Genomic DNA, 23,747 nt, shown 5'->3' with positions numbered 1-23,747 from the left:
AGCTCGAGCTTTGTAACGAGCCGAGCCGAGCTGGGTTTTTCGCTCATTAAGATAACGAGCCGAGTCGAGCCAGCTCGTTATCTTAACGAGCTAGACCGAGCCAAGCCGAGCTGGCTGGTTATCCACCCTAGCCACGACGTTCTGTTCTGCCCGCCAGCCTAAGCCCGCCTGCCCGCCGTTCTTGCTTCGCCTCTGTGGCCTTCCATCGCAACCTCCACTCTACCAGAGTGGTCTTCGCCCTTGAGCCGATCTCCGCCTCTGTGTCTTGACCGGAGTGGGCCTAGGTATCTCTCTAAAAGCTCGCCGGATAATAAGGCGAAGATGTCGATGCCATCACCTCGCCAAGCTACGAGAGACATCAACATCGAGGCGGCTGCAATCCCGGTCACCGTCGACCAACGCATCAGCATAGCCTACTATTTTTGCATCGCTGACAACCTCCTCCGCCAAGTCAAAACCGTAAACCAAAATTCCATGTAGAATTACTCCGTGCCTTTTAGATCTCACCGTCTAGTTCTTACTCGTTAGATTTGTGTACAGCAGGGGAATGTGTTAGAGTTCAAGGACACGGTTTCATGAATTGAGGCCTATATTTGCCACACGATTTACACTTGATTTGGGTTGATTTGTATGTTCACAGGCCAACATATATCGGGAGGAGAAGAATCTCCTTGACCTTTATATCATCCTCTTGAGATACTCGAGGTGTGTTGCGCAATGTTGGTTTATCCTGTTTTCTAGTGTGAATATCATTTGGAGACTAATAACTAAATCTGGTGATCACTGGTAATTTTCAGTTTGTTGTGTGAGACTATCCCAAAACATCGTGATTATCATGCATTCAAGTTAAGAGAAAAGGAATTCTTGAAGAAAAGCCCGCACAATTCTGATGTATTACTTGTCCTAAGCTTTTGAAGTACCCTGCTTACTGTTTTCAGCATTCTTTGATTGGGTGCATACTTGAACAAAGTATTGCTAGATTTGCACCTGTTTTTTCCGGATAAAATGCCATGTGGCATCTGAGGATCGCAGTATGCCATTTTGAATTTGTAATGCATGTAGTAAAATCTATTGATGCTTATTGTAGAAACTCATGAATGTTGTTAATGAGCTTGAGGCTCTTAAGCCAGGTGTGCAACAGCAAATTGCTGAGCTTAATAGAGGAGTTGCAGAAGAACCTAATGGCCAAAATGGAACCTATGTTGCAACTAGTAGGATGGATCATCTGACCCAAAGTTCATGTTTGACACAGGTATAGATGATGTTGCACTGAATTCTTGCAAACGCTTGTGTGGTTATTCTGCTTATATCATTAGTTCTTTACTTATGCAGCCATTGGTTGGAAGCCCTACAGGATTATTGAAGAAACCATTCTTTGGAGGGAAGCATCAAGTGCAGGTCGATCTCCACATGTTTCATCCGCTGATACTGAACTGGGTTGGTGGAGAGGTAGACGGCACTGACATTGTCGCAGTAGACCAGAGTGCTCATGGCGAGTGGACTGTGGAGCTCTGCCAAGAGCTGGCGGGGCCACGACACCTCAGCCACGCCGTTGGCAATGGCACGGTACTCAGCCTCAGCACTAGAGTGGGAAACAACCAGCTGGCGCTTGGACGACCAGGACACTAGGTTGCCGCCGAGGAAGACGGCGTAGCCAGAGGTGGAGTGACGAGTGTCCGGACAGCCAACCCAGTCGGCGTCAGTGTAGACGTCGAGCTCAGTGGAACGGGACCGGTGAAGGACCAGGTCATAGTCAGCTGTGCCACGAACATAGCGGAGAAGCCGCTTCAGAGCAGCGAGGTGGGACTCACGGGGATCATGCATATGGAGGCAGACCTGCTGGATGGCATATGTGATGTCTGGCCTGGTGAAGGTGAGGTACTGCAAGGCCCCAGCAAGGCTCTGGTAGGCAGTCAGGTCAACAACAGGATCTCCCAAGTCAGTAGAAAGCTTCGCCTGAGTGTCGACCGGAGTGAAACACAGCTTGCAATCAGTCATCCCGGCCGGCTCTAGAATGTCAAGAGCATACTGGCGCTGGTGAAGAAAGAGGTCAGAAGGACGAGGCTCGATAGTGACACCCAGGAAGTGGTGGAGCACACCTAGATCCTTCATGGCAAACTGCTGCTGCAGGGACTTGATGATGCGCTAAAGCAAGGGCTGACCGGACGCTACAAGGATGATCTCATCGATATACACCAGCAGATAAATAGTGTTAGTGCCACGACGATAGACAAATAGGGAGGTATCTGACTTGCACTTGGTGAACCCCAGGGAGACCAAGAACGTGGCAAACCGAGAGTACCAAACCCGCAGAGCCTGCTTCAGTCCATAGAGGGACTTGTTGAGGCGGCATACCATGTCAGGATGGGTGGAATCCACAAACCCTTCTGGCTGGCTACAGTAGACTGTCTTAGATAAGGTGCCATGGAGGAACGCATTCTTGACATCCAGCCGATGCACGAGCCATGAGTGAGAGAGAGCAAGCGAGGGAACCGCACGCACTGTGGCAGGCTTCACCACCGAGCTAAAAGTCTCATCATAGTCCACCCCAGGCCGTTGAGTAAAGCTCCGGAGAACCCAATGAGCCTTGTAGCGGTCCAAGGAGCCATCAGCACGACGCTTTTGCGTCCAGATCCACTTGTCGGTGACCACGTTGCAACCAGATGGACGTGGTACAAGGTCCCACGTCTGGTTGGCAAGAAGGGCCACGAACTCCTCTTCCATCGCCTGACGCTAGTGGGGATCAGCGAAGGCATCACGAACAAAGGAGGGAACCGGGGATATCCCCGGCTCGACAACATCAGCGGAGAGGACCTTCGGGCGGAGAACACCCGTAGCCCGCCGTGTCACCATGGGATGGGTGTGGCCAGGATCCCGATGGAGGACAGGCGTTTGGTAAACCACGGGATCAAGACGACCCCGAGTCGTTGGGCCGGACCGTCCGGTCCCTGGGTCCGGACCGTCCAACCGAACCTCACGGTCAGACAGAGGGCTAGCGCCGGACTGTCTGGACCCCGGGTCCAGACCGTGCGGCCAAAACTCGCGGCCAGACAAAGGGTCGGAGCTGGACAGTTCGACCCCTGGGTCCGGACTGTTCGGTCGCGGAGGTGGAGAGGCCGACACCGGGGTCGGGGTTGACCGGTGCTGGTAAACAAGCACCGGCCGGTCAGGAGAGGACGTCAGGGCCATGCGTGGCGCGGGAGAGGGCTCCGGGGCTGTGCGTGGCACGGGAGAAGATGCCAGGGCCGCGCGTGGCGCAGCTGAGACGACAGAAGGCGAAGTCAGTGGAACCAAGAGACCTACAGGTAGGGGGTACATAGAGACAGGTGGCTGGACTACCAGGTCAGGCGGAAACACGGACTCTAGGGCAGGATTAGGAGAGGGAGTGGTGGAGGTGGAGTAGGGGAAATCTGACTCGTCAAACACGACATGCCGAAAGATAAGGACTCGGCGAGAGGTGAGGTCGAAGCAGCGGTACCCCTTGTGATCAGGGGAGTAGCCAAGAAACACGCACCGAGTCGAACGGGGGCCAACTTGTGAGGAATGGTGGCAGAGGTGTTAGGGTAGCAGGCGCACCCGAAGACACGGAGGTGATCATACTGAGGAGGGGTGCCGAAGAGAGCTTGGTAATTTAAAGCCAGCGGAAACGTCCAAGAGTATTGGGAGAAATTATCAACAATCACCGGATAATATTTAAAGCCAGAAAGACTGATGACAGGAGAAGTCCACATATCACAGTGAATGAGATCAAAGGCATGACTCGCATGCGAAGAAGAGGAAGTAAAAGGAAGTCTAACATGACGGCCTAATTGGCACGCATGACAATAATGCCCATCAGTTCCCCTAGTACAAGTAAGATCTGCACTACGACTTAGATGAGCCAAAACGTCGCGGCCGGGATGACCAAGCCGGCGGTGCCAAGTAGTGGAAGAAGTGGTAGAGGCCAAGGTAGCAGACGAAGGTAGAGTCGATAAAGGAGCAGCGGAAGTAGGAAGACAGAGGGTGTAAAGGGGTGCCTGGCTATCACATCGGAGGAGTGGATGCCTTGTCACACCCGGAGTTTCGTCCTAAGCCTAAATCGTAAAAGAAATCCGTAAATAACAATTGGCTTAATTAACTCAGGAAAAATCCCTCTAAAAGGAATTAATTCAATTAAATCGAGGCTCGCAAATCGACTAACAGGATTTAAATTCAAATTGCAGAAGTATAAAATTTGGCCAAACAAATTAATTTAAAACTCGGCAAAAGTGGGGTTTTCATTTTTCCCTCCTTTTTCCTTTCTTTTTCCCTTCCTTCTCAAATTGGGCCGAAGTCCAATTTTCCTCCCTCTCTCTTTTTCCTTTTTCTTTTTCTTTTTCTTTTCCTTCCCGGGCCGGCCCAGCCGAGCCGGCCCGTCTTCCCGCTCGGCCGGCCCAGCCGCGCCGGCCGCTTTCCTCCCCTCGCGCGCGCTCCCGCCTGGGCCGCGGCTCCAGCCCAGCTCGCCCGCTCGCCCGTCGCCCGCGCCGCGAAGTCCATCGCCGCTCCCTCCCCTCTCGCGCCACTGACAGGTGGGGCCCACCTGTCAGTGACTGCTTCGCCGCTCGCCGCGCCGCGCCGCGTCCGAGCCGGACTCCGCGCCGCTGCGCCGCAACCGCCGCCGCCGCAACGGCCGCCGCCGAGACCGCGTCGTCGCCGACTCGGTCTCCAACCTCCGCCCGCCCTAGCCGGTCGCCGCCACCCTATAAATCCCCTCCGCCGCCGCGCCGTCGCCCACTTTCCGCCGTCGCTCGTGTCGCCGCCGCGCTGCTGCCTCTCGCCGCCGCCGCGCAATCTCGTCGCCCGTTGCCGGTCGTCGCCGCTCTGTTGCGTCACCACATCCGTCCCACTGTCGCCGACTTGTTGCCACCCTCGCCGTCGCCAGGGAGCCTCCTCGGCGCCGCGCGTTCCCTCGTCGCCTGGCCGCCGCCTCGTCTCGCCCGTCGCCGCCGCCGATCGATCTCCACCGCCATCGCCGATCTCCCGCACCCGCCCGCGTCGCCACCTTCGCCTCGGTTTCGCCGACCCGTCCGCGCTCTCGCCGCCGCCGGTGAGACCCCGCACCCTCCTCCCCTCTTTCTCCCCCTTTCCTGCCGACCGCCGCCGAGTCGCGTGCCGTCGCCGGACGAGGCCGAAGCCCGCCGCTCCCGCCGGCCGCCGTGGTCGTCGTCGCCTCCGCGTCGCCGACGTCTGGCCGCCGTCGCTTGCGCCCGCGCGTGCCGCGTCGTCGCCGCTAGCCAGTCGCCGTCGCCGCTGTTCTTCCACCGCCGCCCGTGCGTCGCCGCCCTGGCCGTCGTCGCCGTCGCCGCTCGCCGGCCGTCGCCGTCGCGCCGTCGCCGTCACCGTGCACCGCCGCCGCCGCGTCGCCCGCCGCTCCCGCCGGTCGCCGCCGTCCGCCCGACCGCGCGTTCGGTCCCCATCTCTCTGTTCCCTCTCGCTGACGAGTGGGTCCCACTCGTCAGTCGCTCCCCGCGCCCGCCTTCTCTCTCTCCTCCCGGGCCCAGCTGTCAGCGCCTCTCTCCCTCTCTCTCACCGACAGGTGGTCCCCACCTGTAAGCCGTCAGTACCTCTCTCCTCGCTGACGTCAGCAGCCCCATTAATTGCGCAATAATTGATTTAGGACTTTTCTGTTTAGTTAAAAAACCCAGAAAACTTCTAAAATTCATAAGTAATTCATCTAGTCTCCGTTTAGGTCCATTCAAATTTCATTAAATTCATAAAATTATCAAGAATCTATTAAAAATAGTTTCTTTTGCTGTTTCAGTAGAGTTTGTGCCTGTTTTATTTACTTTTGTGCTTTGTCGCTTTGATTCGGACCCCGCCGAAGAGCCGGTTTACTTCGAGTTCGTCGCCGAAGTTCCCCTAGGGCCAGAGCAAGGCAAGTGACACTCATCCTTGAACATATTGAATCCATTATTGCAAATTCCCCGCTTTATGACTTCAAATATGCATTGTTTTAATTAAAGTACTTACTTTATGCTATTTTCGGGTAAACCTTATTATTATGCCGTTGTTTATCCAACTTTATTCATTGCTGGACCAGGGGTAACTTGATTAGAGTCAGGCCTAGGTTAATGCTTAGCCATGCTTAGAACAAATAGCTCATGGGATCTCATATAATTATGCTTAGTTCTGTTTAGTTGAGATATTGATTCACTACCCGGTTCGGGTTAATGTCAACTAAAACATTGATAATGGTGGGCTGTGGGTGCATGGTTTTGAGAGTCGCACCCATGGTAATTATGGACCGGTTCACGGGAAACCCTGGAAGTAATTAAGTGCTAACCACATGCCGAAATGGGTAAGGTGGGATTTGGAGCATGACTTCGAACTATTTGACGTACCCAGGCAAGGGTAGGCGTGATGGAGTATGGACGGGCAATCGTGGTGTAACGAAAGCTTCTCCTGCTTCCGGATCTACCGAGGCACAAGAGGGGACTGCCCGACTTGGTGTAAAGGAGGGGGTGAAACCTGAAGTGTGGTACGATTAAATAGGGAGGGTTGTGTAACGGGTCCTATCACGGTCTCCTTTCCGGTATGCCGTGGTGGTATGTCGGCGCACGTTCAAGTGTAGTGGAGTCGTGTCTTGTGGGTACAGTAGTACACCTCTGATCAGAGTATAAACTATTCGAATAGCCGTGCCCACGGTTACGGGCGAACTCCCAGCTTCACTGTGATTAGTGAACCCTAATAACTTGAGTAAAATCTGTTATCACTTGGGACTACTGCAACGTGGTGTAACGTTGAGTAGTGGTTGGGCCTGTTGCAACGTGGTGTAACGTTGGACAGTGTTGTGGTATTTTATAACTGTTTACCTATTTATGCTTTACTGTATTTAAATTACCTTTATTCTTTTAATCTCTGTTATTTATGTAAACTGCTGGTTTGTCGCAACTAACCCTAGCCTGTCCTTGTTAATCCCATTGCATCATTTATTTTCCCCTTGTCCGTGTTACTTGTTGAGTACGGTGGTTTGTACTCAGCCTTGCTTAACTTTCCCAACCCAGAGCTAGAAGCAGAGTCCGATGGAGGTGCCTCTCAGGAGTGAGCTGTTCCGCCGTCGAAGTGTTGCCTGTGGACTGGAGCCGTACCCGCTGGAGCTAGTCTACCCCTTTGTTTTTATTTCCGCTGCATTTCCGCTAGAATAAGTGTAATTTTCAGTTGTTTCTAAGAACGATGGTTATGTAATCAACATTGTCTTTTTGTGTACTCTGGCTGGTCCTGGACAGGGATTTAATACACAATTAAGTTCAGAAATTCGTGTGAGGAATTTCTGGGCGTGACATGCCTGGAAGCCAAATCTTTCACAGTAAGACCAGAAGAGTCAAATTGAACAGAACAGGAATTGTCAGCGATAAACTTGCGAATGGAAAGAAGGATGTGAACCATCTAGGGAGCAACAAGAACATTGGAAAGGTGAAAGGATCTAGGAACCGAGCCCACAGAGGTGACAGGAAGGTAAGAACCATTGCCAACCATGATGACAGAAGGGCAGGAAGGATGGGGAGGGTGGACGGAAGAAAGTATACCAACATCAGGTGCGGTGTGGTACAAGGCGCTCGAGTCGGCGATCCACTCCGTGCTGACTGGCGGCATGAGCTGCATGGTGCTGAAGGACTGGGCCAGTGCCGCCTGGTCCCACCCACTCGGCCAGGCCGGTCAAGTCAAAGTAGGAGGAGTCCAAGACACCGGGGAAGCAGGGCCAGCGAACATGGCCATGGGCTGGTGTGGAGGGCGAGCTCCGCCTCCCGGAGTCTAGAATGGCCACATCGAGATGTGCCCTGTCCATGGGTTGCTGAAGGATGGCCAGGGAGCACTAGGAGCTGGTGTCGCCACGGGTGTCACCGCGGGAGGAGCACAACCGCCCCCACCCGAACCACCACCCCACCGCCTCCACCAAAGCCACCACCACTCTTTCCATTCCGGCGATGACGCCCGGAATGACCCCCCACCCCCGCTTGGCCCGGGGGAGGAGCGCCAAGGAGAGAAGTGGCAGGCGGGGCCAAGGAGGCCGGTGAAGCCGTCACAAGGGCGGTGGAGGTGGACGAGGAGGAGGAGCCAGGCGAGAGGCCCCGAGTGATCTCGTCAAGGCAGAGGTCGTCGCGAACCTGCAGGAAAGTAGGGAAAGGCCACTGCCGAGGAAGCCAGGTCCGGAGAAGGTCGTAGTGGCTGCTGAGACCCCGCAGGACATGGAGCACCAAGATCCTGTCACTCACCGGGCAGCCGAGGTCATGAAGAGCATCCGTCATACCCTTCATCTTTCGGCAGTACTCGTCAACAGAGAGGTCCCCCTGCACGAAGGTGCGGAACTGCGCGTCAAGCTGAAGAGCACGGGCCTCGGCGTTGCCTAGGAACTGGCCCTCGAGGGCTAGCCAGGCTTGGCGCGCGGTGCCGCCTGGAGTCTACACGACGTCCTGGAGATCGAGGGAGATGGTCGCAAAGATCCAGGAGACGATGATGTTGTCGAGGTGCAGCCAGAGTCCGTCCCGAGCCTGAACAGGAGTATCGGCGAGGACGTGGTCATTGAGGGCGTAGCGGCGAAGACCGAGGAGGACCTAGTCCCGCCAGCGGCCAAAGGAGGTGGACGAAGTGTCGAGGACGATGGGAACCAGGGCCTGGATGTTTTGGACCCCGACAGCCTGGAGGTGGAGCTGGGCGACCATCAGGTCGCTCGCGGTGAGTCGGGGACTGGGACCACTGGATGGAGTCTTTGGATGGGAAGGGAAGGTAGTGGTGTCGACGAAGGGGATAGCAGGGGGCGGATTGGCGGAGAGGAGCAGATACTGCTCCGCCTCAGCGACCCGGTGAACAACGCCTCTGTCGTAGTCCGCTCACCTCCCAGGCGAGAGCAGCGGCATGGACCTGCTCCTGAGCCGCTAGCGCCTCGGTCTTCGCTGCAAGGAGAGCATCGGCTAGTGTGGCATCCGCTGTGGCAGTCCTATCAGGGGAGGACCGTCCGGCCCCGTCCGACGGACCGTCCGGTCGGGTAGCTCGGCCAGACAGAGAGGCCGGGCCGGACCGTCCGGCCCCTAAGCCCAGACCGTCCGGTGGCTGCAGAGCGGTAGGAGGGAGGAACCCCGGCGACATGCCCAGGCCGGCATAGGGAAAGGGCGCAGCGACGGGGGCGGCCTGTCACGCCCAGAAATTCCTCACACGAATTTCTGAACTTAATTGTGTATTAAATCCCTGTCCAGGACCAGCCAGGGTACACAAAAAGACAATGTTGATTACATAACCATCGTTCTTAGAAACAACTAAAAATTACACTTATTCTAGCGGAAATGCAGTGGAAAAAAAACAAAGGGGTAGACTAGCTCCAGCGGGTACGGCTCCAGTCCACAGGCAACACTTCGACGGCGGAACAGCTCACTCCTGAGAGGCACCTCCATCGGACTCTGCTTCTAGCTCTGGGTTGGGAAAGTTAAGCAAGGCTGAGTACAAACCACCGTACTCAACAAGTAACACGGACAAGGGGGAAACAAATGATGCATAGGGATTAACAAGGACAGGCTCGGGTTAGTTGCGACAAAGCAGCAATTTAAATAAATAACAGAGATTGAAAGAATAAAGGTAATTAAATACAGCGAAGCATAAATAAATAAACAGTTGTAAAATACCACAACACTGTCCAACGTAACACCACGTTGCAACAGGCCCAACCACTACTCAACGTTACACCACGTTGCAGTAGTCCCGAGTGATAACAGATTTTACTCAAGTTATTAGGGTTCACTAATCACAGTGAAGCTGGGAGTTCGCCCGTAACCGTGGGCACGACTATTCGAATAGTTTATACTCTGATCAGAGGTGTACTACTGTACCCACAAGACACGACTCCACTACACTTGAACGTGCACCGACATACCACCACGGCATACCGGAAAGGAGACCGTGATAGGACCCGTTACACAACTCTCCCTATTTAATCGTACCACACTTCAGGTTTCACCCCCTCCTTTACACCAAGTCGGGCAGTCCCCTCTTGTGCCTTGGTAGATCCGGAAGCAGGAGAAGCTTTCGTTACACCACGATTGCCCGTCCATACTCCATCACGCCTACCCTTTCCTGAGTACGTCAAATAGTTTGAAGTCATGCTCCAAATCCCACCTTACCCATTTCGGCATGTGGTTAGCACTTAACGACTTCCAGGGTTTCCCGTGAACCGGTCCTTAATCGCCATGGGTGCGACTCTCAAAACCATGCACCCATAGCCCACCATTATCAATATTTTAGTTGACATTAACCCGAACCGGGTAGTGAATCATTATCTCGGCTATTCAGAACTAAGCATAATTATATGTGATCCCATGAGCTATTTGTTCTAAGCATGGCTAAGCATTAACCTAGGCCTGACCCTAATCAAGTTACCCCTGGTCCAGCAACAAACAAAGTTGGATAAACAACGGCATGCTAATAAGGTTTACCCGAAAATAGCATAAAGTAAGTATTTTAATTAAAACAATGCATATTTGAAATCAAAAAAACGGGGAATTTGCAATAATGGGTTCAATATGTTCAAGGATGAGTGTCACTTGCCTTGCTCTGGCCCTTGGGGAACTTCGGCGACGATCTCGAAGTAAACCGGCTCTTCGGCGGGGTCCGAATCTAAGCGACAAAGCACAAAAATAAATAAAACAGGCATAAACTCTACTGAAACAGCAAAAGAAACTATTTTTAATGGATTCTTGATAATTTTATGAATTTAATGAAATTTGAATGGACCTAAACGGAGACTAGATGAATTACTTATGAATTTTAGAAGTTTTCTGGGTTTTTTTAACTAAACAGAAAAGTACTAAATCAATTATTGCGCAATTAATGGGGCTGCTGACGTCAGCGAGGAGAGAGGAAGCTGACGGCTGACAGGTGGGGACCACCTGTCGGTGAGAGAGAGAGGGAGAGAGGCGCTGACAGCTGGGCCCGGGAGGGGAGAGAGAAGGCGGGCGCGGGGAGCGACTGACGAGTGGGTCCCACTCGTCAGCGAGAGAGGACAGAGAGAAGGGGACCGAACGCGCGGTCGGGCGGACGGCGGCGACCGGCGGGAGCGGCGGGCGACGCGGCGGCGGCGGCGCACGGCGACGACGGCCGGGGCGGCGACGCACGGGCGCAACCCGGCAGAACAGCGGCGACGGCAACTGGCGAGCGGCGGCAGTGCGGCACGCGCGGGCGCAAGAGACGGCGGCCAGACGTCGGCGACGCGGAGGCGACGACGACCACGGTGGCCGACGGGAGCGGCGGGCTTCGGCCTCGTCCGGCGACGGCACGCGACTCGGCGGCGGTCGGCCGGAAAGGGGGAGAAAGAGGGGAGGTGCGTGCGGAGGCTCACCGGCGGCGACGAGGGCGCGGACGGGTCGGCGAGACCGAGGCGAAGGTGGCGACGCAGGCGGGTGCGGGAGATCGGCGGTGGCGGCGGAGATCGATCGGCGGCAGCGAGGTGACCGGGCGAGACGCGGCGGCGGAGAGGTTGGAGGAGCTGCGGCGGGCGCGAGACGTCCACCGGCGACGACGAGAGTGGCGACCGGTCGGCGACAGCGGCGCGGAGGTGATGACGTGGCTAGGCGGCGACGACCGGTGACTGGTGACGAGATTGCGCGGCGGCGGCGAATGGCGGCAGCGCGGCGGCGAACTCGGACTCGGCCGGCGCGGCGCGGGCGCGGGCGGCCGAAACGGTCACTGACAGGTGGGCCCCACCTGTCAGTGGCGCGCGGGAGAGGAGGGAGGCGGCGCGGACTCGCGGCGCGGGCGCGCGGCGAGCTGGGCCGAAGCCGCGGCCCAGGCGAGGCGTGCGCTGGCGGGCGGAGGGAGGCCGGTCGGCTGGGCCGGCCGAGGAGGAGGATGGGCCGGCTCGGCTGGGCCGGCCCGGGAAGGAAAAGAAAAAGAAAAAGAAAAAGAAAAAGAAAAAGAAAAAGAGAGAGGGAGGAAAATTGGACTTCGGCCCAATTTGAGAAGGAAGGGAAAAAGAGAGGAAAAAAGAGGGAAAAAGGAAAACCCCACTTTTGCCGAGTTTTAAATTAATTTGTTTGGCCAAATTTTATACTTCTGCAATTTGAATTTAAATCCTGTTAGTCGATTTGCGAGCCTCGATTTAAGTGAATTAATTCCTTTTAGAGGGATTTTTCCTGAGTTAATTAAGCCAATTGTTATTTACGGATTTCTTTTTACAATTTAGGCTTAGGACGAAACTCCGGGTGTGACACGGCCGGAGGCGGAAAAGGGAGGGCCATGGCGGGCGGGGCGATGCCTGCGCCTGCGGCGACCATGGCGGCGTCGGCCGGGGCGCCCACGCCCGCAGCAGCGGCGAAGCCGACCAGTGGCGCGGCGGCCAAGGCGGTGGCGTAGGAGTAGGTAAGGGAGGGAAGGAGAGGGGGGAGGGAGGAGGGGTTTGTCCACCCCTGGTTACAGGTCGCACCTCTCCTGGTCTCTGGCCGGAACTTCCCCTCCTATTCGCTGTGCTGCTGACCTCCATCACTGCCGCTCCATCCAGATTTATCGCCTCCGCCCCACGGCGTTCTGTTCTGCCCGCCAGCCTAAGCCTACCTGCCCACCGTTCTCGCTTCGCCTTTGTGGCCTCCCGTCGCAACCTCCGCTCTACCAGAGTGGACTTCGGCATCGACCCGATCTCCGCCTCTGTGTCTTGACCGGAGTGGGCCTAGGTATCTCTCTAAAAGCTCGCCGGATAATAAGGCATCATGAAGATGTCGATGCCATTACCTCGCCAAGCTACGAGAGACATCAACATCGAGGCGACTGCAATCCCGGTCGCCGTCGACCACCGCATCAGCATAGCCTACTATTATCGCATCGCCGACAACCTCGTCCGCCAGGTCAAAACCCTAAGCCAAAATTCCATGTAGAATTACTCTGTGTCTTTTAGATCTCACCGTCTAGTTCTTACTTGTTAGATTTGTGTACAGAAGGGGACTGTGTTAGAGTTCAAGGACACGGTTTCGTGAATTGAGGCCTATATTTGCCACGCGATTTACACTTGATTTGGGTTGATTTGTATGTTCACAGGCCAACATATATCGGGAGGAGAAGAATCTTCTTGACCTTTATATCATCCTCCTGAGATACTCGAGGTGTGCTGCACAATGTTGGTTTATCCTGTTTTCTAGTGTGAATATCGTTTGGAGACTAATAACTAAATCTGGTGATCACTGGTAATTTTGGTAATTTTCAGTTTGTTGTGTGAGACTATCCCAAAACATCGTGATTATCATTCATTCAAGTTACGAGAAAAGGAATTCTTGAGGAAAGGCCGGCATAATTCTGATGTATTGCTTCTCCTAAGCTTTTGAAGTACCCTGCTTACTGTTTTCAGTTTGATTGGGTGCATACTTGAACAAAGTATTGCTAGAATTGCACCAGTTTTTCAGGGTAAAATGCCATGTGGCATCTGAGGATCTTAGTATGCCATTTTGAATTTGCAATGCATGTAGTAAAATCTGTTGATGCTTAGTGTAGAAACTCATGAATGTTGTTATTTTGTTAATGAGCTTGAGGCTCTTAAGCCAGTTGTGCAACAGCAAATTGCTGAGCTTAATAGAGGAGTTGCAGAAGAACCTAATGGCCAAAATGGAACCTATGTTGTAACTAGTAGGATGGATCATCTGACCCAAAGTTCATGTTTGACAGCAGTTACAGATGATGTTGCACTGAATTCTTGCAAATGCTTGTGTCGTTATTCTGGTTATATCATTAGTTCTTTACTTATGCAGCCATTGGTTGGAAGCCCTACAGGATTATTGAAGAAACCATTCTTTGCAGGGAAGCATCAAGTGGAACCAGGATCTAGTGGCAAACCTAATAGTCAGCTTGTCAGATCGTGAGTGTATTATTTGGTCATTCATAGCCATCTGCATGATATAGTGTAACCTAATTATCTTCATTTAATCTAAATAGTGGTTTATATGTATGAACTATGAAGTATGGAGTTTCAGGTTATATACTTTATCAAAACCATGTAAGGACTAAGGAGCGGATCAGTTGTACTTTTATACCTTATCCTAAAAATTTCTGTAAATTTGAGGAATGCCCAACACTTTATGCATATAGACTGCATATCTAAGCCCAGTTTCAAGGCTTCAAGCCCTGGTAGGAGTATGTTGAGTGGCATGGATTTTTTAATAGGCTTTTTTACTATCCTTAAAAAGTATCTTAAGATACAAGAATTTTAGTACAAATTTTTAGTATCTCAAGGTACAATATACCTTAAGGTACCATACTTTTTACACTAAAAAGGGTGGTATCTTGAGGTACTTTTCCAAAGATGATAAAAAAACTCTTTTTTAATAGATCTAACTATAGTTGCAAAATAATAAACACACTTTCATACAGTCAGTGCCAGTTGTATTTATAAATCACCTGTTAATATTATACGTTGATTTGTGGAAATCGGCCATCTACTTCATCGTAGAATATAAAATCAATTTTTTTACTGCATACTGATTAGTGTGCATGGTCTTATTCTGAAACCATTTTATATCAAAAGTTTAATAATTGGACTTGGTTTGCTCCAAGTTGGTCAGATTGACATTCCTATAACTCTCCCTATATCTTTGTTCCATCCAACATTAAATATATTGAGTATTCTGTGCAACTGTTGATGTTGGCATACAGAGTGTACATTTCAATATTTTTCTCTTAACATACATGGGCAATATTATTTACTTGTGTGTAAACTATGCAGATATGGGAATCTGCCTTATCCTAAAGAAGAAACACTATCCAGACATTTGGTTCTAGGGCCTAATGGGCTTCATGGCAAATGGACAGCGCATGTTGCTGGTACCAGGGTATGATTATTTTGTTCTAATTTGTTGTGTGTTTTCAATTAACAACTGATGACATACCATCTATGAATTCCACTATGGTTTCTTTCAGATCCAATATCCAAGTAATGCTGAACTAACTCAAAGTGACATCTCTAGGTGAGAGCTCCTATAATTGCAGCTATTCTCTGTAAGAAATGTTCCCATTCACATAATCACATCAATATCACTGGTTTGTCTTTCCATTTGTTCGTTCTACAGTTTACTACCATCAATCTTGAACCCAGACGTATTGTATGGTCCTAGTAAATCACAAGATTTTCCAATAAATGAAAATAAGGATATGCAATCTGTTTTGTCCTTAGACGATGGTCGATGGTTTTTACCAGTAGAGGAGCCAACTTCTGTGTCTCCTGGTTTTGAAGAAGAATTTTCTCAGTTGAATATCAGACAAGTTTCTCCCCCACCATTCATGGCACAAGTACATGCACAGCATAGAACAATCTCTACATCAACAGTTGCTGATTTGGGACCAGGAATTGCTACTTCTAGCACTGGACGTTATCAGAATTTGCATGTGGTAAATTCCTACTATAGTTTCTTTACATGTTTTTGGTACTGTTACAGATCCACTACATTATATTAAAAGCATGAATATATTTATTCTTCTGGCCCCATTTCATCTGTACTCAATATGTACTTCTTTTTTACTTTGACTGACTTATGAATGGTGCCTTTTTATATTTTATCTACTTCTCAGCCAGTGACACTAATGGAGTGTTTTCTGAGGGTTGCAGAGGTAAACACCGCAAATAATTTGGAAACATGTGGGATTCTTGCTGGTACGCTGGTATGTGCTATTGTGCATCCCATATGGAGTAAAATAGATCAACATTATGTCTGTCTACATTACTAACATACAATATCTTTATGCAGAAAAAGAGAGCCTTCTCTGTGACAACACTGACAATTCCTAAGCAGAAATCAACATCTGATTCAGTAAGTTATCTATATTCTGGTATCTTGTTCCATACTTTCTTCTCCCATAGTCCCATTAGATATTGACTCTGAGCTGAGCCCCTATTCTAACTATTATGTGCTTGATCATGTAGAGTTCTTTTATAGTCCTCCTGGTCTATTCTCTACAGTATACCCGTTTATCACTAACAAACGAATTTACTGAAATGATTGATTAACAAACATTACAAAAGGTTGAATTTATACTCATGATTGTAAATGGTACACAATAGTACAATACCATACTCATTTAACTTCTAAGCCTTGTTTGCCAAGCCATCCAAATGTTTTCAGATCTAGAAAAACCATCGAAATTTTGCCACTCTTTTCCAACACATGCCTGTATATGCCACTATTGGTGTCACGGCCTGGCCATGGCCGTAGGTTGGACGGGTGAAAGAGCGGAGGCCGTAGCCTTCGTTGTTGTCGCTGCCGTGGTATGGTGATAGCTAGATCAGACCAAAGAGAAGAACGTGCAATATAGAAAGAGGCGCATGAGGGAGGAGGAAACAGAAGGAAGACAGACGTGGAAGATGAGAGATTTGATTAATTATTTCCTTAATCCCTCCTGCTCGTAATACAACCTATTAAATAAACCAATCCTACTGCAACTCTGCTTCCTAACAACCCCTAACAAATTAATCTCCTTAATAGGTAACTCAATCTAGATAAAAGATAAATTAAATATCCTCAATTTGTAAGCAACATCACCAATGCGAGATGAAACTTGATATGACCCGTAGAACTTAGGATTGAGCTTTGAACGAGCTGGCACACCCAAAGATGGAGCTGAGCAAACGCAACCAGACCCAATCGCCGGCATTAAACACAAGGTCACGATGTTTGGCATCATAATACTTCTTGTAAACTTGTTGAGCCTGCTCCAAGCGATCCCTGATATCAGCCAAAAATTCATCTCGTTCACGTAAAACATGATCCACGGCCGCCACTCAGGTTGTCCCTGGTTCATAAGACCGCAGTGCTGGCGGTTCCCTGCCATAGACCACCCTGAATGGTGTCTCCCGGAGTGAATATTGGAAGGAAGTATTATAACAATACTCTGCCCAAGGAAGCCATTGCAACCATTTACGAGGACGGTCGCCTATCAAACACGTCAGATACATAGCAATTGTCTTGTTCACCGCTTCAGTCTGCCCATCGGATTGAGGATGAAAAGCTGAGCTCATGTGCAGCTGCACATTTGCCAAGCGAAACAGCTCTTGCCAAAAATGACCCGTAAACACGGGGTCACGATCACTAGCAATCGAGGTCGGAATGCCATGCAGGCGGACGATGTCCTCAAAGAATGCATCAGCAACTGAGGAAGCGGCATAGGGATGCCCGAGTGCGATGAAGTGAGCATACTTAGAGAAGCGATCCTCAATTGATAAAATCACCGACTTGCCATGAACTTTAGGGAACCCCTCCACGAAATCTAGTGAAATGTCAGCCCAAACCTTGGTCGGCATCGACAAAGGTTGAAGCAATCCGACCAGGTGCAAATGTCCGGCTTTATTCTTCTGACGTATGGTGCAAGCTTGCACAAATTCCTAAACCACTGCCCGCAAACGTGGTGTATGAAAATCCGCCTTGACGCGATGGAGTTTCTTCTGAATCCCTTAATGACCGGTATTATGAGCTGCCGTGAGTAGGGGTGAAGACCGGACGGATATTACCCGTCCGCCCGCCCGTCCGAATTAATTCGGGACAAATTCGGGTCATCAAATCGGGTATCCGGAAGATAATATGGATTTCAGGTCGGGTTCGGGTATTTTTTCTCGGATACAAATACGGATTCGGGAATGTGGTATCCGACGGATACGGGTTACTCGGCAAAAAAAGGGGTACTACCCGGTTAAATATCCAGATATGATCCGGATAGTTATAGCCCATCAAAAGCCCATGTTGCATTCACATACAATTAAAGCCCAGTAATAAGAAAACATTATCTAAGTGTTCCATATACATATACATTAACTTTATTTATACTTCTTATTCATATATACTAACATACTAATGATATAATTTAATGAATCAATTATATTTCCTTACAAGCTTTGCTAATGCTAGTTGTTACTTCCATGATATAGTTGTATTTAAGATTTATGGAATAGTTGAATAGCTATTATATATGTGATATATATAGTGTTGTTTTGATTTGATATCCGAATAAGTATTCGTAACCGAGATCATTCGTATCCGTCTTAGCACGTATCCGTTCCGTATTTGTGCCCGGTATTATCTGTCTTCATATTTATATTCGACAATATCCGTATTCGACCCGATCCCGAAAAGAAAATATGGCTTAGGATACGGGAAGGATGCTACCCGACCCTAGCCGTGAGTACGGCTTGAAGATGTGCTGAATCTGGTGGCAAGTAGGTCTTTCCCCCGAACGTTAATAACCCATCAATGTTGCCCTACGGCCCATCCAGTGCGCCTGCTTGCAGCTGCTCCTGAAGTGCTTGAATAGCCGGATGCGATACGTGTTCCTCACGGAGCTGATCAAATAGCCGGAACAAAGGGGCCGACAGTGCCATGACATGTAGTTCAATGCATGCCACGGCGAGAGCGGCGGCGACGATGCGGAATAGTCAACATGGTGATCTAGCAAGAACTTCAAGCTATAGTGGTTAGTGTGAACCACAAACGGCCAACCACAGACGTTCGCCCTCCAGTGTCGGACAAATTAGGCGAGACCGATGAGCTCCCTCCCGTACGCAGCAAGGAGAGCATGGCGCGAGGCGATTGGTCGGCTGAAGAACGCCACTGGACCCGCGCCATGTTGGTCATGGTGGGGCTCTGATGGCTTGGAGCCCATGATCCCCTTTGCATTGATGTCGGCAATCTTGTTATCCAGGCGGCTGATGGCATTGCTGTGATCTGCCATTGTAGTTTCTATCCGCTTCAGTTGTTCCATGATGGCTGTCAGTTGTGACCCTGTTACATCTCCACCGGAGTGCTGCCCCGTCATCGGCACAGGCGCAGGTTGTCACGGCCTGGCAATGGCCGTAGGTTGTACGGGTGAAAGAGCGGAGGTCATAGCTTCCGTTGTTGTCGCTGCCGCGGTGTGGTGATAGCTAGATCAGGTGAAAGAGAAGAACGTGCAATAGAGAAAGAGGGCATGCAAGAGTCAGGAGGAAACAGAAGGAAGACAGATGTGGAAGACAAGAGATTTGATTAATTATTTCCTTAATCCCTCCTGTTCGTAATACAGCCTATTAAATCAACCAATCGTACTGCAACTCTTCTTCCAAACAAACAAACCCTAACAGACTAATCTCCTGAATAGATAGCTCTATCTAGATAAAAGATAAAATAAATATTCTTAACAACTACTCCTTCCTTGTTGCCTGCGGCTGGACTTTGCGCCCATGCGGGATATTTCCCCACATGACAATTGGCTAGTCATGCTATCATATGGCTGTGCAATGATGATATGATAACCTACCTAGTACAAATCATGACACAAGAAAATACCACCAATCACATAACTATTTTTAATTTGACAACTCGATGCCGGTGTTGTTAAAGGCTTTATCTTGATGATTCACTCCTATATAATTGTTTTCCTGAAAGTAGAGAGCACTAAAAATTTCTCATCAGTCTTATAAGTTGACTTGTTTAGTAGTCTCAGTAAGCGTCAATTAGTAGCCTATGGATTTTATTGTGCATCTTACTTTATACTGCAATTTTGCATGCTGCAGTGCAGTACTCAAAAGGTAGCATTTTAAGAAATAAATATGTTCTTCCTCTTTTTTTTTCCAGTGTCAAGCTACAAATGAAGAAGAAATATTTGAAGTTCAGGACAAAGGCTCACTTTTCACTGTTGGTTGGATTCATGTAAGTCCAATTGAACAGATGTCTATTGTTGATTGATCAAACTAATTTATTCTTGTTGAGTGTTGCATTCCTCTGTGCAGTTTTTTTAATGTCTATCTAAGATTCAGACAAGAAGGAATCTTAACATTAATTCTATTAAAAATACCACTGATCTAGCATGACTAAGGCCGCGTTTGGCGTTGCCTACAAGTTAACTAACATTCTCTCGTTTTTCGCGCGCACGTTTCCCAAACTGCTAAACGGTGTATTTTTTAAAAAAAATTGTATAGGAAAATTGTTTTAAAAAATCATATTAATTTATTTTATATTTTATATTAATAATTAATAATTAATTAATCATGCACTAACTATTACTCCGTTTTCTGTGCTAACCCATAAGTTAACTTATCCCTCCATCCGAACGGGGCCTAGCTGTGGCTACACTGCTATGCACTCTGAAAACATTGTGTCTTGCTGAAAGCAAAGATGTTGCATGACTTACTTTGGAAATGATATTTCATAAATGGAATATTTGTTGGGCGTTCGTGTCTCCGTCTGCGGTTCCTGTTGCATTGTTCGAGAACTATCCAATGTTTCCCTTGGAAGTTTAATGCATGACAATGACGTCTATGAAATCATTGTTACTCTGTGTTTAAAGAATTTGCAATCCTTCAGATATATTTCAGTCCAATAGTTAAAATTTATTCTGGGGTGTGATAATACTCAGTTTTACTGTAAGTAGGGAGTAGCATGTTTTCACTTCATATAAAACAATTGTTCAAATGCCTCAGCGATGTAGTTTTTTGAATGTTTTTCTCGTCGATTTTATGTTCTTTCCAGACACATCCAACACAGACCTGCTTCCTATCTTCCATCGATCTTCACAATCACTATTCATACCAGGTAATTTCGTAAACCTACTAGTGCCATACTTGTCTGGTATGTGACCAGCTCTCAGCCTCTCAGTATGCCATTTGTTCAGAAATTATTTTCTTCATGTGATTTGGAGGCAATTTTATTAATCCGCGACAGTTTATTGTTCAATTGAACCTTAGACACTTCATATTTGAAATGCATCTTAGGCTGCGTTCGGCAGCCAGATAAGGTATCTTATTCCTCTCGCTTTCCGCGCGTACGCTTCCCGAACTGCTAAACAGTATATTTTTTGCAAAAATTTTCTATAGGAAAGTTGTTTTAAAAAATCATATTAGTCTATTTCATATTTTTTTAATAATTAATTAATCACGTACTAATCAATTGCTACGTTTTTCGCGCAGGATAAGTTACCTTGTTCTCTCCATAATGAACTCGGCCTTAGTAATACAGCTCAGTTGTGTCAATTACTGTTCTTTATTGAGTTGTTTGTCAAACGAGTTTTGTGTAATTAATGATTTTATATTTAAAATCATTGGATGAATAATTTTTTTGTTTTTTTAACATTTTGCTATTGGCATATTGCTATCAACAGGTCATGCTTCCTGAAGCAATTGCAATAGTTATGGCACCTACTGATACAACAAGGTAGTTCTAGTGAACATGCTTCAAAATTCTGTTGGCAATTTAGTTGTCAGTTATGCTAATTGACATAGATGAGCGCTGACAACTGTTAAGGACTTCTGTTTCTTGCAGTAGATCATCTTAAAAACTGTTGATGTCAGTCATGTCAGTAGTCTCTTATGTGGGTATCGTTTGTAGTTCAACGCTTTAAAATTAAGGTATTGGGGAAAAAAGTCTCGCTGACTGAAACAACTAACAACATATCCATGAAGTAGTAAATGCATATTACAAAGTATCAAAATGCATCCCACAATTATGAATGGCAAGTAGCACCCAGGGCGCTAGATAGTAGAAACATATAATAATTTAAATATCTCACTATCATTTTCATATAAAATTATCAAAGGTCTATGCCAATGTCGAATACATTACATATTCTTTCTCAGAGATATGATTTTAACCTTCTCACACGCTCCAAATATCCTCTGTTGCCGTTATTCATGTAGTCATATGTTTACTTGAATTTGATTAATTTGATGTAATAAAGACTGGGTGTCTTGAAAGGCTCATCTACAAATTGGCATTATATTCATGTTTATTCCCATTTGATTATCACGTGGCTGTTTGTTTTTTTCCTTTCATTCAACAGAAAACATGGTATATTTCATCTCACGGATCTAGGTGGTATGGGCGTGATACATTATTGCCAAGAGAGTGGATTTCATCCTCATGAGCCTCTCGATGGTACATCCATCTATGAGCATTGCTCCCATGTGTACATGAACCCAAACGTGAAATTTGATATGGTGGATCTCCGTGATTTGTGAAGCTTGATTCCGTTTGGGGAAGTTTGTTCACCTAGACCTTTTTCTTGACAAATACATCGGATGACTGCTAATATTGATCTTAGCATTTGTAAGGATCTCGAGAGTCACGCCACCAATGTCAATATCATAACGCTCTTTTTATACCCTCTAGAGCAGAATAAGTATCCTGCAACAATTCAAGTTGTTGATTGCACAAGCTAAATTTGTAATGCTATTTTTGAGACAGCCAATATATGTACGTAATTTCACGTTAACCTTTAGATTCAATAGCTTTAGGGTGTGTTTAGTTCCTAAAATTTTTTTTGGGAAGGGATGTCACTTCAGACATTTGACCGGATGTCGTAAAGAGTTTTTAGACACGATAAAAAAACGAATTTCATAGCTTGCCTAGAAACCGTGAGACTAATCTTTTGAGCCTAATTAATCTGTCATTAGCATGTGTAGGTTACTGTAGCACTTATGGCTAATCATGCACTCATTAGGCTCAAGATTCGTCTCACGATTTTTCTCATAACTGTGCAATTAGTTTTTTTATTATATTTATATTTAATACTCTATTTAGATGTTCAAAGATTCGACGTGATGTTTTTCAAAAAATTTTTGGGGAACTTTCAAATGCTAAAATCATCTTTAACAGACTAGCCAAATTATTATACATTAAATATTATAATGAGTGGCTAAATCAATAGTGACTATATAGGAAAGGGGTAGAGGATATGGAATGGCTAGCTAATGAGGCTAGTCAAACTTGGCTGATGGGCCTTTTGGCTAGGCTTGCTAAGAAGTGACTAGTTTCTTGGAGTTTTATTTTTATGATACGTAACTAAATGGGTATAGAGTGTGGTTTTTTATGATAGTAACTAAAATTTGATAGGTGTGATTTTGGCTAGTCTCGTAGAGATACTCTAACCAGAGACAAACTGATCGTAGGTATAGTATTAAGTTGTCAGATTGTTATCCTGTGTAAGGCAATTGATTACTTCTTATAATAATTGTAATCTTGGCTTACGGTGGTTTTGTTTCTCCAACACCTTTTGGTACGTAGCTAGAACGATGTCCACAAAGGGAGGGAGGCACACGCACATGGAGCAGTCCGGGGGCGCCAACGACCATGGCTTCTAGATCATCGGGAGGGGACCCGGTGGTGGCCACGTACATATCGGTGCGAGGTGGAGCCCCTTGTCGACGGCAAACATGGTTGGGCAGCTCATGCAGGGAGCAGACCAGCAAGCCCCGTCAGCCAGTAGAATTTTTGTTAGTTTTTGAACCTTTTAATTGTTAATTTAAAAACTAAACCCTAGCACAACTTATTTTTAGATTTAAACCTTTTGGTCACCTCACTCTACCGATATTTCTAAATAACACTGTCATGCTGTCTAAATAGTGCGACATGTTATTTGACCATGCTAGCGATAATGATGTAGTGAAAAATTCCTGTCACGCTAACACCTCATGGCATATCAATGTTATTTAGCCACATCATACGAGATGGTTTGTCCAAAAGATTTAGATCTGAAAATAAGCATGTATTTGCATAGGTTAAGGGGTAAGATGATAAACCGTGTATAGTAAGACTAGAGTAGGGAAAAACCTGGTACAAACGATGACCTGGTAATACTAATCAGGCTCGGTTAAATATGATATAATAGATGCTGGGATTGTATGTTATCTTGTATCTAGCTTATGTAACCATATCCCTCGTATATAAGGGGAGGCAGAAGTGTTCCCCTAGAATAGATTCTCATACTTTTGGCCATCCTATTCTAGTCCGTTAAGCTACAATTTAGCCGATAGGAGT

General features: G+C 47.9%; 1 protein-coding gene across 1 annotated transcript; it reads left to right on the top strand.

Annotated features, from left to right (window-relative positions):
* Positions 1-321: 321 nt before the first annotated feature.
* LOC102705380 (AMSH-like ubiquitin thioesterase 3) lies at positions 322-21,949 on the top strand. Its single transcript, XM_006644136.2, has 14 exons — positions 322-450; positions 641-705; positions 798-891; positions 1,088-1,252; positions 13,734-13,840; positions 14,705-14,810; positions 14,899-14,945; positions 15,048-15,366; positions 15,547-15,636; positions 15,723-15,785; positions 19,572-19,646; positions 20,466-20,528; positions 21,094-21,146; positions 21,772-21,949. The coding sequence occupies exons 1-14, from the start codon at positions 322-324 to the stop codon at positions 21,947-21,949; spliced, it is 1,554 nt and encodes a 517-aa protein (XP_006644199.1).
* The last annotated feature ends 1,798 nt before the right edge of the window (positions 21,950-23,747 follow it).

This window comes from Oryza brachyantha, chromosome 1 (genome assembly GCF_000231095.2).
Source record: "Oryza brachyantha chromosome 1, ObraRS2, whole genome shotgun sequence".
Classification (NCBI taxonomy): Eukaryota; Viridiplantae; Streptophyta; class Magnoliopsida; order Poales; family Poaceae; genus Oryza; species Oryza brachyantha.
The sequence above is the reverse complement of the archived record's forward strand: the minus strand, read 5'-3'. Positions and strand labels throughout refer to the sequence as shown.